The sequence below is a fragment of the Prionailurus viverrinus genome, chromosome A2, assembly GCF_022837055.1.
Source record: "Prionailurus viverrinus isolate Anna chromosome A2, UM_Priviv_1.0, whole genome shotgun sequence".
In the NCBI taxonomy this organism is placed as follows: Eukaryota; Metazoa; Chordata; class Mammalia; order Carnivora; family Felidae; genus Prionailurus; species Prionailurus viverrinus.
Genome location: NC_062562.1, coordinates 154,309,600 through 154,324,280, shown reverse-complemented (window position 1 = coordinate 154,324,280; position 14,681 = coordinate 154,309,600). Strand labels below are relative to the sequence as shown.

The following is a 14,681-nucleotide window of genomic DNA, read 5'->3' as shown; positions in this document are numbered from 1 at the left end:
CATTGTAAATAATGCTGCAGTGAACAGGGGTGTTCAGATATCTTTTCAAGATTTTGTGGATTTCACTTCCTTTGGCTATGTATCTGGAAGTGGGAGACCTGGATCATATGGTAGTTCCATTTTAATTTTTTTGAGGAACCTCCCTACTGTTTTCCACAATGGCTGCACCATTGTACATTCCCACCAACCATGCATAAGGGTTCCCTTTCCTCTACTTCCTGATCAGCACTCATCTATTATCTTTCTGATACTATTCTAACAGGTGTGAGGTGATACCTCATTGTGGTTATGATTTGCATTTCTCTGATGATTAGTGATGTTTACCTTTTCATATAATTGTTGGCCATATGTATATCTGTTTTGGAAAAATGTCTATTCAGATCTAATGCCCATTTTTTTTAAATTTTATTTTTTAATTTTATTTTTTTGGAATTTACATCCAAATTAGTTAGCATATAGTGCAACAATGATTTCAGGAGTAAGTTCCTTAATACCCCTTACCCATTTAACCCATCCCCCCTCCCACAACCTCTCCAGCAACCCTCAGTTTGTTCTCCATATTCATGAGTCTCTTCTGTTTTGTCCCTCTCCCTGTTTTTATATTATTTTTGTTTCCCTTCCCTTATATTCATCTGTTTTGTCTCTGAAAGTCCTCATATGAGTGAAGTCATATGATTTTTGTCTTTCTCTGACTAATTTCACTTAGCATAATCCCCTCCAGTTCCATCCTCCAGTTGCAAATGGCAAGATTTCATTCTTTTTGATTGCCGAGTAATACTCCATTGTATGTATGTACATACATACATACATACATACACCACATCTTCTTTCTTTTTTTTTTTAATTTTTTACTGTTTATTTATTTTTGAGACAGAGAGAGACAGAGCATGAATGGGGGAGGGTCAGAGAGAGGGAGACACAGAATCCGAAATAGGCTCCAGGCTCCGAGCTGTCAGCACAGAGCCCGACGCGGGGCTCGAACTCACGGACCGCGAGATCACAACCTGAGCCGAAGTCGGCCGCCCAACCGACTGAGCCACCCAGGCACCCCACACCACATCTTCTTTATCCATTCATCCATCGATGGACATTTGGGCTCTTTCCATACTTTGCTATTGTTGATAGTGCTCCTATAAACATGAGGGTGCATGTGTCCCTTCGAAATAGCACACCTGTATCCTGTGGATAAATGCCTAGTAGTGCAGTTGCCGGGTCGTAGGGTAGTTCTATTTTTAGTTTTTTGAGGAACCTCCATACTGTTTTCTAGAGTGGCTGCACCAGCTTGCATTCCCACCAACAATGCAAAAGAGATCCTCTTTCTCTGCATCCTTGCCAACATCTGTTGTTGCCTGAGTTGTTAATGTTAGCCATTCTGACAGGTGTGAGGTGGTATCTCATTGTGGTTCTGATTTGTATGTCCCTGATGATGAGTGACTTTGAGCATTTTTTCATGTGTCAGTTGGTCATCTGGATGTCTTCCTTGGAGAAGTGTCTATTCATGTCTTTTGCCCATTTCTTCGCTGGATTATTTTTTTTTTTTGAGTATTGAGTTTGATAAGTTCATTATAGATTTTGGATACTAACCCTTTATCTGATATGTCATTTGCAAATATCTTCCCCCATTCTGTTGGTTGCCTTTTAGTTTTGCTGATTGTTTCCTTCACAGTACAGAAGCTTTTTATTTTGATGCGGTCCCAGTAGTTCATTTTTGCTTTTGTTTCCCTTGCCTCTGGAGATGTGTTGAGTAAGAAGTTGCTGCGGCCAAGATCAAAGAGGTTTTTGCCTGCTCTCTCCTCGAGGATTTTGATGGCTTCCTGTCTTACATTGAGGTCTTTCATCCACTTTGAGTTTATTTTTGTGTATGGTGTAAGAAAGTGGTCCAGGTTCATTCTTCTGCATGTCGTTATCCAGTTTTCCCAGCACCATCTGGACAACTGGTTGGACAGTTGGACAGCTGAGGAGGCTGTCTTTATTCCATTGGATATTCTTTCCTGCTTTGTCAAAGATTAGTTGGCCATACGTTTATGTGTCCATTTCTGGGCTCTCTATTCTGTTCCGTTGATCTGAGTGTCTGTTCTTGTGCCATAATGACCATTTAAAAAAATTTTTTTTTTCAACGTTTATTTATTTTTGGGACAGAGAGAGACAGAGCATGAACGGGGGAGGGGCAGAGAGAGAGGGAGACACAGAATCGAAAACAGGCTCCAGGCTCTGAGCCATCAGCCCAGAGCCCGACGCGGGGCTCGAACTCATGGACCGCGAGATCGTGACCTGGCTGAAGTCGGACGCTTAACCGACTGCGCCACCCAGGCGCCCCATAATGACCATTTTTAAATGAGAGTTTTTTTGTGTTTTTTGCTACTGAGTGGTTTGAGTTCCTTATATATTTTGGTTATTAACCCCTTATCAAATATTTGATTTGTGCATAATTTCTTCCATTCTGTAGGTTGCCTTTTCATTTTGTTGAATCTTTTTTTCCTTTTTCGCTGTGCAGAAGTTTTTAAGTTTGATATAGTCTGCTTGTTTATTTTTTGCTTTGTAGCTTGTGCTTTCAGCGTTATATCCAGAAAATCATTGCCAAGAACAGTGTCAAGGAGCCTTGCCCTTATGTTTTATTCTAGGAGTTTTGTGGTTTCAGGTCTTACATTTAAATCTTTCCATTGGAGTTAATTTTTGTGAGGGGCCCACTTTCATTCTTTTGGATGTGAATACACAGTTTTCCCAGCACCATTTATTGAAAAGACCATCTCTTCCCCATTGAGTATTCTTGGCTCCTTTGTCACCATGGTCCTCTGTGGTTCCATATGAATTTTAGGATTGTTTCCTATTTCTAAATGCCACTGGAATTTTGACGGCAATAGATGGCACCTATAGATGGCTTTGGATAATATGGATGCTTTAACAATGTTAATTATTCCAATCCACGAACACAGGATATCTTTCTATTTATTTGTGTCTTTAGTTTCTTTGATCAGCATCTTATATTTTCAGTGCACAGATCTTTTTTTTTTTTTTAATTTTTCAGTGTTTATTTTATTTTTGAAAGAGAGCAAGAGACCACAAGCAGGGGAAGGGCATAGAGAGGGGGACAGAGGAGCCAAAGCAAGCTCCGTGCTGACAGCAGAGGAGCCTGATGTGGGGCTTGAACTTATGAACCATGAGATCGTGATCTGAGCCGAAGTTGGGTGCTTAACTGAGTGAGCCACCCAGCTGCCCCTCAGTGTACAGATTTTCTAATTCCTTGGTTCAGTTTATTCCTTAGTATTTTATTATTTTTGATGCTGTTGTGAATGGGATTGTTTTATTTATTGTTTTTTCAGATACCTTATTGTTGATGCATAAAAACATAACAGATTTTCATGTATTAATTTTGTATCCTGTAACTTTACTGCACTCATTTATTCTAATAGTTTTTTTTTTTTTTTTTGGTGGAGTCTTTAGGGTTTTCTATATATAATATCATGTTATCTGTAAATAGTGATAGATTTTACTTCTTTCTTTCTGATTTGGATGCCTTTTATTTCTTTTTCTTGCCTAATTGCACTGGCTAGGACTTCCAGTACTGTGTTGAATAGGAATAGTGAGAGTAGACACTCTTGTTTCTGATCTTATAGGAAAAACTTTCAACCTTATACCACTGAGTATGTTAGCTGTGGGTTTGTCATATATGGCCTGTAGTATGTTGAGGTATTTCCTTCTACACTTAATTTGTTGAGAGTTTTTATCATTAATGGATATTGAGTTTTGTCATATACTTTACCTACATCTTTTGAGATGATCATATGATTTTTATCTTTCATTTTTTTATGTGATATATCACACTTACTGATTTGCATATGTTGAACCATGCTTGTATCTCAAGGATGAATCCCACTTGATCACGGTGCATGATCTTTTAAAAAAAATTTTTTTTTAAATGTTTGTTTATTTTTGAGAGAGAGACAGAGAGAGAGACAGAGCATGAGCCTGAGCATGAGCAGGGGAGGGGCAGAAAGAGAGAGGGAGACACAGAATCTGAAGCAGACTCCAGGCTCCAAGCTGTCAGCACAGCCTGATGTGGGGCTCAAACTCATGAAATGTGAGATAATGACCTGAGCCAAAATCAGTCTCTTAACTGACTGAGCCACCCAGGTGCCCTGGTGCATTATCTTTTTAATGTGCTGTTGCATTTGGTTTGCTAGAAATATATTTTGTTGAGAATTTTTACATCTAATTCATCAGAGATAGTGGCCTGTAGTTTCCTTCCTTCCTTCCTTCCTTCCTTCCTTCCTTCCTTCCTTCCTTTCTTCCTTTCTTTCTTTTTTTCTTTCTTTCTTTCTTTCTTTCTTTCTTTCTTTCTTTCTTTCTTTTAGTTTTCTTTTCTTTTCTTTTCTTTTCTTTTCTTTTCTTTTCTTTTCTTTTCTTTTCTTTCGTAGTACCCTTATTGGAGTTTGGTATCAGGGTATTATTGGTCTCATAAAATGAGTTTGGGAATGTTCCCTTCTCTTTATTGCTTTGGAAAATTTTGAGAAGGATTAGCATTAATACTTCAAATGTTTGGTAGGATTCATCAGTGAAACCGTCTGGTCCTGGGCTTTTTTTGTTGGGAAGTTTTTGATTACTGATTCAATCTTCTCAGTCCTTATTGGTCTGTTCACATTTTCTGTTTCTTTGTGATTCAGTCTCAGTAGGTCATGTGTGTTTATCCATTGCTTCTAGGTTATCCAATTTGTTGGTGTATAATTTATGGTATTCTCTTATGATCCTTTGTATTTCTGTTATCTGTTGCAGTGTCTCCTATTTTATTTATAACTTTCATTTAAGTCCTTTTTTTGGTTAGTCTCACTGAAGATTTGTCAATTTTATCTTTTTAGAGCCAACTCGTAGTTTTGTTCATTTTTCCTATTCTCTGTTTTATTTATTTCTGTTCTAAACTTTATTATTTTCTACCTTCTGCTAACTTGGGCTTAGGTCTTGTCTTTTTCCTTCCTTCCTTCCCTCCTTCCTTCCAGTTCCTTGAGGTGTAAAGCTAATTTTTATTTGAGATCTTTCTTTTTTCTTGATGTATGCATTTATAGCTATAAACTTTCCTCTTAAACTGCTTTTGCTGTATCCCATAAGTTTGTGGTATGTTGTGTTTCTTTCATTTGTCTCAAGATACTTTTTAAATTTCCCTTTTGATTTCTTCTTTGGTCTATTGGTGTTTTCAGGAGTGTGCTGTTTAATTTCCCTGTGAAATTTCCAGCTTTTCTCCTATTATTGATTAGTTTCATACCATTGGGGTCAGAATAGATACTTGATATCACTTCTGTCTTCTTGAATTTGTTGAGGCTTGTTTTGTGGCCCAACATATGGTATCCTAGAAAATGTTCCACGTGTGCTTGAGAAGAATGTGTATTCACTTCTATTGATACTGGATGGAATGCTCTGTAAATGTCTGTTAGGTTCCTTTAGTCTATAGTGTTGCTCAAATCTGCTGTTTCCTTATGATTCTCTGTCTGGATGATCTATCTATCACTGAGAGTGGGATGTTAAAGAATTTGTGAGATTTATCATCCTGAGAGCAGTGGTTCTCAAGTGAGGGTGATTTTGCTGCCCCCGTCCCCTGCCATGTAGGGTACATTTGGCAATGTCTGGTGACATTTTTGTTTGTCACAACTAGTATGGGAGGGTATGGTTACTGGTACTGGCATCTAGTGAGTGGAGGACAGTGATGATGCTGAATATCCTGCAATACTTGGGATAGCCCCCCACTGAACCAAAATGGCAGTAGAGAAGATTGAGAAACCTCGTACCAAAAAAAGAGAGAATGCTGATAAGATTCAAGATGAGATTGGATAGAACCAGTAATAGTTTCTGGGAACCAGGGGTGTACCTAATGGTTACGATTCATGTGGGGAGGACATTAGCGTTCTCCTGTGATGTGCTGGAGCTGGTTGGTAGCAGTTCTAGACTGCGTGGACTTGGCAGCCTTGCGTTCTCTGTATCCAACTTGCTCATGTGTCTCAGAGCAGACTCTGAGCAAGATGAAGCACATTTGTTATTCCGTACAGAGTAACTTTCGTTTTAACCGTCCACCTTCCCATCAAGACAGCATCGTGGGGATTCTGGGATCCAGAATGGTGTAACGAGCTCAGTATGAGGACGAATGAATCCTGAATACCACAGTCAAGATGGAGTGCCCTGAGAAAGGGCATCTGGAAACATGAGCTTTGAAAATGCTAATGGTTTCTGTTATCTTTCAGATGGTAAACGTGTCAAGGCTAGAGGGAGATGACAATCCCGTGCAGCTCATCTACTTTGTGGAGGATCAAGATGGAGAAAGACTCAGTGCAGTCAAGTCTTCAGATCTGATTAACAAGATAGATATCCAGAGAGCAGCCATTATCTTGGGTTACCGAATTCAAGGTGCTGTTGCCCAACGTAAGTGCATGAGGCATAGACCCTAAGTATTGTCAAGTATTGTCAAGCTGTGCTGTGGTCAAAAGCCAGTCTGTTTTCTGACAACGAAATCTGAATTTAAAGCACTCTTACGTGCACAGAGTAGATTTCTGTCTTAAACCCTTATTACAGGACGCTCGAATAAGATGTCAGTTGTGAAAATTCACTTGACAAGTCCTTCTTTATTTATTTTGTTGATTTAGCCTTCACTGCTGTTTTTCTTACCTGGCATTTTGTATTCCAAGTGTTAGAGTGAGTTCTCGTAGCTTAAGTTAACTGTAATATTTTTTCCCCTGCTCCTGTACTATTTTTCTTTTAAAAATTTTGTCTTCGGTAAAATAACTTGCTTTCTCTGTATTTATTCCAAAATCTTGTCTGTCGTATTTTGAACGTTGGTGGGGACAGTTAGTCACACAGGAAGCTGGGAGGTGCCCTCTGCATTTACTGGCTTCCTTCTGAGTTTTTTAACACAAAGAAGTCCTTGATCCGTCCCCTTTTCATTGCTATTTCTCTCCCTCCCCATCCTCACAGTACTTCACAATTTAGAAAGAGGTATTTTGATATTTCTGTATTATTGTTGGAAGATACTTGGCCCCCTGGCAGTGATTGCTCTCGATGCCTTATTTTTCAGCTCCCAGATTTTGGGTATTTAAAATGAAGGAGAAGGAGGGGCGTGGAAGAGCGTATTTCTCTAAATGTTCCCTTATGAATCAGGCTGCTATTTTAATGTGGATGTTCTTGCATTATGAGCCAGAGAGCAATCCTTGTAGGGAGCTTGGTGATATTTTCTCCCAAGAGTAAGGGGATAAGTAAGTGTTGAGAAGTAATTGAGCATCAGAGACTCTTGAAAAGGTCTTTGTAGGGAACACAGAGGAGGCAAAGGCACTTTTGAAAAATGACAGCTTCACGGTTATCCTTGATAATGGAAGATTCTTTGTGAAATCTGTACTTGTCCCTGGAAACTAAGCAGTACGAGGACTCCCGGGCACACTTTGCCTGATTCATAGATGACAGTGGAGAGAGTTTAAGCAAATAGCTGTTGGTGGTTTGTGTTTGTGTATTTCAGATACGGTTGCATGTTAGTATGTTCTGTTTCAGAGCAGTGAGAAAAAAATAAACAAAGCTCTTAGTTTTCTTCATCTAGGACGTTTTGTATTTTATTTTATTTTATTTTATTTTATTTTATTTTATTTTATTTTATTTTATTTTATTTTATGAAAAATAATTTAAGTTTATTTATCCATCCTGAGAGAGAGAGAGAGAGAGGGGCAGGCAGGCAGGCAGGCAGAGAATCTCAAGCAGGCTCTGTGCTCACAGCATTCCAGCTAAGCACTTCACTTTTGAAAAAAGATCGATTGCGATATGGTACGGGCACCTTTCCCACTACTTCCATTTGCTCTTTGCACATCTCTTTCCTCAGTTTCTTGCTAAAATCCACAGGATAAGGATCCTAGGATTGGAAGCCTCAGCCAACGTCAGGCCCTAGGGCAGCCATAGACCCTGGTATCAGGGACTCATTTGGTGAATCCGTGCCTCCCCCAGGGTGTTACTAGGTGAGATCCAAGGAGAGGATCCACTTGTCCCAGCTCCTCGGTTTGATTCTGTCACTCTTTCCGTATGGTCAGTTGTTTTCATGCAAAATGAGTCACATATATAGACTATATTCAGGTCAAGTTCAAAAATAAGATTAACACTTTGTCCTCTTTTTCATTTCCCGCATAGCCTGTGCTCTCTCATTTGTGCTTTCTGCATAGTGCATGTGCTTCAGAGGGCTCGCTCCCTTCCCTTGTCACTCTCTCAGGGCCTAAACCCAACATTTAAGCCGGCACCGGGAATGTTTGTGTTGTTACATCTTTGAGCAGAAACATTTTGATCCCATAGCACATGTTAACCATTATAGGATATGAAAAAAGCGTAAGACTTAGCCCCTGCCTGTGGAGACTGAAATGTATTGCAAGAGACAAGACTTAGAGTCATGACCATATTAATGAGTGGAGTGGTGCCGTATATCAAGATAACACGTTTATGTAATAAAATGCATTTTAAAATATAGTAAGGTACTGATTGCAAGGCCAAAGTAACCAGAGTAAAATAACTTAGAAAGGGAGGAAACTACTATTGTCATGGAGAGGTCTTTAGGAAGTGATCACAACGGATGAGGAGGTTGGGCAGAGGGGAGGGAGACATTTGGGTTTGGGTTGTCTGGTGATTGGAACCTGAGCTTTTTTTTTTTTTTTTTTTTTTTTTTTAATTTTTTTTTTTCAACGTTTATTTATTTTTGGGACAGAGAGAGACAGAGCATGAACGGGGGAGGGGCAGAGAGAGAGGGAGACACAGAATCGGAAACAGGCTCTAGGCTCTGAGCCATCAGCCCAGAGCCCGATGCCGGGCTCGAACTCCCAGACCGCGAGATCGTGACCTGGCTGAAGTCGGACGCTCAACCGACTGCGCCACCCAGGCGCCCCTGGAACCTGAGCTTTAAGTGGAGCTGAGACCTTTGAGAGGATGGGTGCAGAATGAAGAGGTCAAGGGCCCTGGATCAGGAGACAAGGTTAGGGAAAGGAGCTGGTGAAGGAATTGAAGGCAGAGGGGTTGAAGCCTATTCCTTCAAGATCATGTCAGATGGGAGGCTTGGCAGTGGTTGGGGTGGTCAGGAGGGTGGGGAGTGGCAGATTTGGAATCAGTAAGTGGGATTTCACATAATTTAAAAATTGACATCTGGTACCTCAAATCTTGCTTTAGGGGTTTAGAGGGAGAAAAGGTGAGGAAATTAAGGCGATGCTCACAGATTACTTGTTGGGGTTTCTGGTTTTTAGTATGGAAGCGTTCCTGGAGTGAGGTTACAATGGAGCTGGTGGAACACACTGGAAGTCAGGAGACCTGGAATTAACCTAGCTCTGCCATCAGATGAGCCATGTTCCTTTAGACACATCACCTATGTCACTGTGGTCACTAGTGCATTGAGGACGTAACAGTCTGTGTTGTGTTTGTTTACTGAGTCATGTTTCTAGCCATCAGGAGATCACAGCCTCCAACTACTTGTTTTGACCTGAAACGACAAGGACTCTCCAGGTTTCTCACAGAAGAAGGCATGTTCTTCGTGTTCCTCACAGAAGGGCTGTCCGGTAAACGAGTGCAGAAGAATTAGCGAATGACCTGTCTTCTTTGTCTGCAGCCTTGGACAGAGTGAAGAGGCCGTCACCAGAGTCCCAGAGCAGCAACCTCTGGGTCATTGTCGGTGTGGTCATTCCAGTGCTCGTGGTGACGGTGATCGTCATCATCCTCTACTGGAAACTCTGCCGCACGGACAAGTTGGACTTCCAGCCTGACACGGTGGCCAACATCCAGCAGCGTCAGAAGGTAAGGGGCGTAACTGCCCCGTGGTCACATAGGCCGTCTTACGGGCTGGGGTAGGCTGAGTTCAGGCTCTTGATACTGAAAGACAGGAGAGGGAGCTAGTAGGGACATTTTGTGGCTTTAACGGTGGTATCCCTTTGCCTCATATTTGCTTACTGGAACCCTGTTTCTTCTTAGAATTAAATATGTGCCAAGAAGATGAAGCCGTATCAAGGCTTAGGAATGTTATAAGCTCCCAGGTTGTGTGATTTTATTTATGAGATGATCACATCCATTTTTGTATGAATTCTGATCTATTTTAACCCTGGATAGCTTCAGAGAACAGGAGCTAAGGGAGGTTTTCTCAGATCTGTATCTCAATTTCGTTCATACACGGCCTCACTAGACAGTTGGTTTATTTTCCATGCACCATATTGGAAGTCCACTATCCACCTTGATTAAGATCATGTAATCATTAAAAAATGATACTGCATGCCTTAAACATTTTAAATATACAAGTGGGTTCTTATTTGCCAATCTTTTGATATACTCTGAATCTTTTTCTCTTTTATATTTTATTTTTGGGATTGTTGGTTTACTGAGAAGATTCTGTGTGGTTTTTCTTGTAAGAAATAACACCTCTAATGCATCAGCTGCTGTTTCCAGCTTGGGTTTCTTTAGAGAAGAGCAAGCAACCTGAGTGCAGAATTCTCTAGATTATTTTTTTTCAACACCCACTCCAAGTCTGCCATCTTTTAGAGTTAATTCACCTACCCCTAATTTGACAGCAGTGTTTTTAAAACATCTTTTTCATGTCATTCCAAAGCATTCAATTTAGTTTTTATAATAATAGCAGTTCTCACATTTATGTTTGAGTGGTTCCTGCAATGTTTGTCACATAGCAGTTTCAGAGCAAAGATATTGACTCTTAGTAAGTGTCTAGTTTTGGTTGATCTTTTCTGAGCAAAAACATGCCAAGTACCCAAGAAGAAGTCAGTAGCTGCACACGTGTAGCCCATCGTGCCAATTAGCCATTGCCAAGGGAATGGAAAATGGTGGTCCATCTACTGTGTTTATGAATGTACACCCTCTGTGGGTCTCACACATTTAGAGGGCTCATTTGACTCTAGAAGTTTGATTAAAAAAAGCAAGCAAGAGGCAGAACAAGAAGAAATAAAGGGCTGCCTGTTAGCCTTTGAAATTTATTCTGTTTGGCTGTAAGAAACGCTGCCTATTACAAACCTATACCTGCTGAAAGAAAAAAAAATAAGTATTTTTTTCTTATGAATTAACTAAAATGCAAAGCCGTGACTAAGTTAGAAGCTTATGATTATCAAATGTATTGGAAGCGTTTTAAATTTTTTTTTTTTAACATTTATTTATTTTTGAGACAGAGAGCATGAACAGGGTAGGGTCAGAGAAAGAGGGAGACACAGAATCTGAAACAGGCTCCAGGCTCTGAGCTGTCAGCACAGAGGCCGACGCGGGGCTCAAACCCACGGACCGCGAGATCATGACCCGAGCCGAAGTCGGACGCTTAACCGACTGAGCCACCCAGGCGCACAAATGTATTGGAAGCGTTTTATACACTAAGGTTCTATTTATTACCTGTCTTCATTTATTATTTACATAGTGTTCTAAGGTTGTTTTGTTGTTAGGCAAGGTAGTGGCGTGGAAAAAACCTGGAAAAAATGCTTGATGTGCTGAATCATTCATTGCGTGAATTTCATTGTGCTAAGATCAACAGTAGGTTTGGAAATGTTTTTGTTCCGGTGAAAAGAGTAATGTTACAGACAGATTTACCCAGTATAGATGGTTATGTCGTCAGGTCTTTCATGTTCCATGTTGCCCAACATAAACACTCCCCATGGAAGCCCATCTGTCATCTGTTCCTTCATTCAACTGTCAGAGGACAACATCCCTTGAGTTCAAAACAGGATATTCCCCAAGTTTTCTCCTTCTCCTACTTTTACTTCCGAAATATTTTCGTGCCCCAGATGTTGCTATAAATCAAATGGACAGAGTTTCAAATAGAACCTCCAGCCCTTGGAGTTGCCCTTTACGGCATGTTTGTAGGAAGGTCTCCTGTGTGGAGGGGGCCCCTGAGGGAGTAAGTGTCTTCTGACACTGGAAGGGGGGCCAAAGCCCCGTGACATTTCAGAAGCGTGGTCTTTGTTTTGCTGGCATAGGAACCCGCTCTATAGGTCTTGTCTCGTGTTTATGATAGGAAAAGGATGATCTGTGTTTAGTTTAGAAACAAATATCTCTACTTTACAACTGTTTCTTCTAAGATTTACGTGGCAGTAGTGAGGGGCCTCTAGCCCATCCCTTGGGGCAGTTTGAAAAGATGCCAGCTTCCCCTGTGACTTCAAGAGTTCTTTCTCCTTCTTGTGCTCACCCTGCCCCCCCCCCCCCCCCCCCCCGCCATGTTGCTGCACTGCTACTCCCCTAGATCCCCCGAGCAAATCTCAGAGCTACAAACATCTGGAAACAATAAATGTGCTGACCAAGAGTCCACACCCACTACCCCTTGTAATGAGCAGGAAACCTCTTCAGATTGGGAGTGGATTCGTTTTGATATATGATAAGAGGGAGAGACCATTCTGTCACATTTGGAGACAGGGTCCTTTTTTATTTCCACTAATTAAAAAAAACAAACCTAACGCATATCTTTCTTTTATCTGTAGTCTCTTTAATCTGTAGCCCAAAGCCATCACTTTTTACTGGTATCAGAAAAACTGCAGCTTGGACCCACCTCGCCCTGTTTGAGGCTCTATTTAAAGACATGGATGGCATTGGCTAGATGCTGCTTATCCCACGGAAGCTTGTTCCTTCTGATGGAGTAGTTCATACTCTGTTGTTGGCGTGGGACCATGGTTCCTGACCTGTGGGCACTGTGGGCAGCCAGAGGGAGCTGCTTCAGTCACTGCTTATCCGTTCACCCAACACCCAGCCTTTGCTCTGAGCCAAGCAGGGCCAGGCTGGGTCACAAGCCCAGATGACATGCAATCCCTGCCTTCGAGGCCTTTAGTGAGAGAGGACAAGTGACCCAGACACTGACACACTGCAGCCTAAGTCTGTCCAGGCTGCCACGGAAGCAGGGAGGAGGGGCAGCTACCCCATTGGGCAGTGGGCTGCCTCTGCCCTCTGGGAAGGGGTGATGCTGGGGCTGAAGCTCAGAGGTTGAAGAGATGAACCAGATGAAGTGGGCTAAGGTGGAGGGAATGGTCCATCTGTCAGGAACGATGGAGAAAAGGTTTATGGAAGGGTACAGGAAAAACTGAGGGGACGGTAGGCAAGAGCCAGGCTGGGAGGGGTTGTAGGACAGATCAGGGGTTGGCAGTGGTGCTGTAGGTAGTGAGGAGCCAGTGATGGATTTTCAGCAGGGAGAGCAGCTTGAACATATTCATGCCGGGAACGACCACTGTGGAAGGCTGTGTGGACAGCTGATGGAAGAGAGAAGCTTCATGGGCATTTCTTCCATCTCAGCCAAATTCCTCTCATCCCCTGCAGTTGCTCTTTGATTCTCTGCAAGGACCCCGTAGCACCTAGTTTGTGGGGAGTTCCGTTCCCCTGCTGTCACTTGGCTGCTACCTCCAAGACCGCAGGGTGACCAGAGGTCCCAGGGCTGCAGCAGGGACAGACGGTAGTAACGTGTCCTTGTCCTCGCCTTCTGAATGGAATCAGCATGGCGACCGTGGTGACTTTTCACAGATCACACCCACCAAATAAGAAATGCATAGACAGTGCTGCGGTCTGCGAGACTGCAAATTTTTATTCAGGCACGTTTGGGGTTTGCTCTGTGGTTTCTATTGTCATCTTAACTGCTCCTTCCCAGGGGTTCAGGCTAACTGGAGAGCTGGGGATTCACTCCGTCTTGTTCCACCCAGGTCGTATTATATTTATGGCTCACGCATTTTAAAATTCATCAGGCATCTCTCCTATTCTTTGGCTGACCTGCTTTACCAGCCCTCTCTGACTCGTCGGCGACGTATTCCAGTGGGGCACGGACAATGGGGACTGCCCCCTCTGTGACATATTAAAGAGGGATGGAACAAAAGAGAGCCATCTTTCCTCAGAAATAATGGGTCCTTAGAGAAATATTGAAGGCCCTAATTAATTGTGGCTCTTCTTTTATAAAATACTGATTGAAGCTTATTCTGCATGGGGAAGCTGGAGACACAATACAGCCAGACTTAACTCTAGATTTTTTTGTTTGTTTGTTTGTTTTTAAGAAATGGAAAAACTAGAAAAAAGCATTCTGGAAAGTAGGGATAAAACAAAAGGAGCTAATTGCATAAGTGGGCAAGTTTTCCTCTAATTTCTTCCTTTTGTGTGTCCTAAGGTAGCTTTTGTTTTGTGCAGAAGCACAGGTTAGTTGCCAAATTTCTATTGTTGAAGGTGGTGACTCACCCTGCCTGTAAGTAGTGCAAGATCTAATGGATAGATTCGAAGATGTTGGTGGGAATCAACAGTGAGCCGGCAGGGCCTTTCCTTGGTTCCCCACGAGATCCAGTAAGTTTGGAGCTCCAAATGACTTTTTAAAATTCATTTAGTTATCAAATATTTATGGAGGGTCTACCCTGTCATATCTTGGTGGTGAATTAGAAAATTTTGTATCTAACTTTATAGCTTTTATCTGACGCCTGAGAACACTTAGCAATTTCTGTTAACTGCTTGACATTTCATCAGCCAATAGCAACAGCGATGTTGTCAATTGCACCTGGATGGTACTTAGACATTTATGAAGCATTTCGACATATACATGTGTTTGTTTCTTGCAGGAACTCAGAGTTTGTCAGGGTAGGTGACCAGTATTAATCCCTAGACTTGGGGTACACAGACTGGACCACAGAGGCAGTGCTGTTTGTATTTTTTCCTTTATTCACTTTGGAGACCTTTACTTGGAGGAGGCAGCCTGTGGC

At 41.8% G+C, this 14,681-nt stretch overlaps 1 protein-coding gene across 1 annotated transcript in view; it reads left to right on the top strand.

Annotated features, from left to right (window-relative positions):
• The window catches only part of KIAA1549 (KIAA1549 ortholog), a 156,378-nt gene that overhangs the window by 85,655 nt on the left and 56,042 nt on the right, over nucleotides 1-14,681 (top strand). Inside the window, exons 11-12 of the mRNA XM_047837624.1 lie at nucleotides 6,225-6,402; nucleotides 9,596-9,780. Of these exons, the coding sequence (XP_047693580.1) occupies nucleotides 6,225-6,402; nucleotides 9,596-9,780 (363 nt within the window). The remainder of the gene's footprint in view (nucleotides 1-6,224; nucleotides 6,403-9,595; nucleotides 9,781-14,681) is intronic.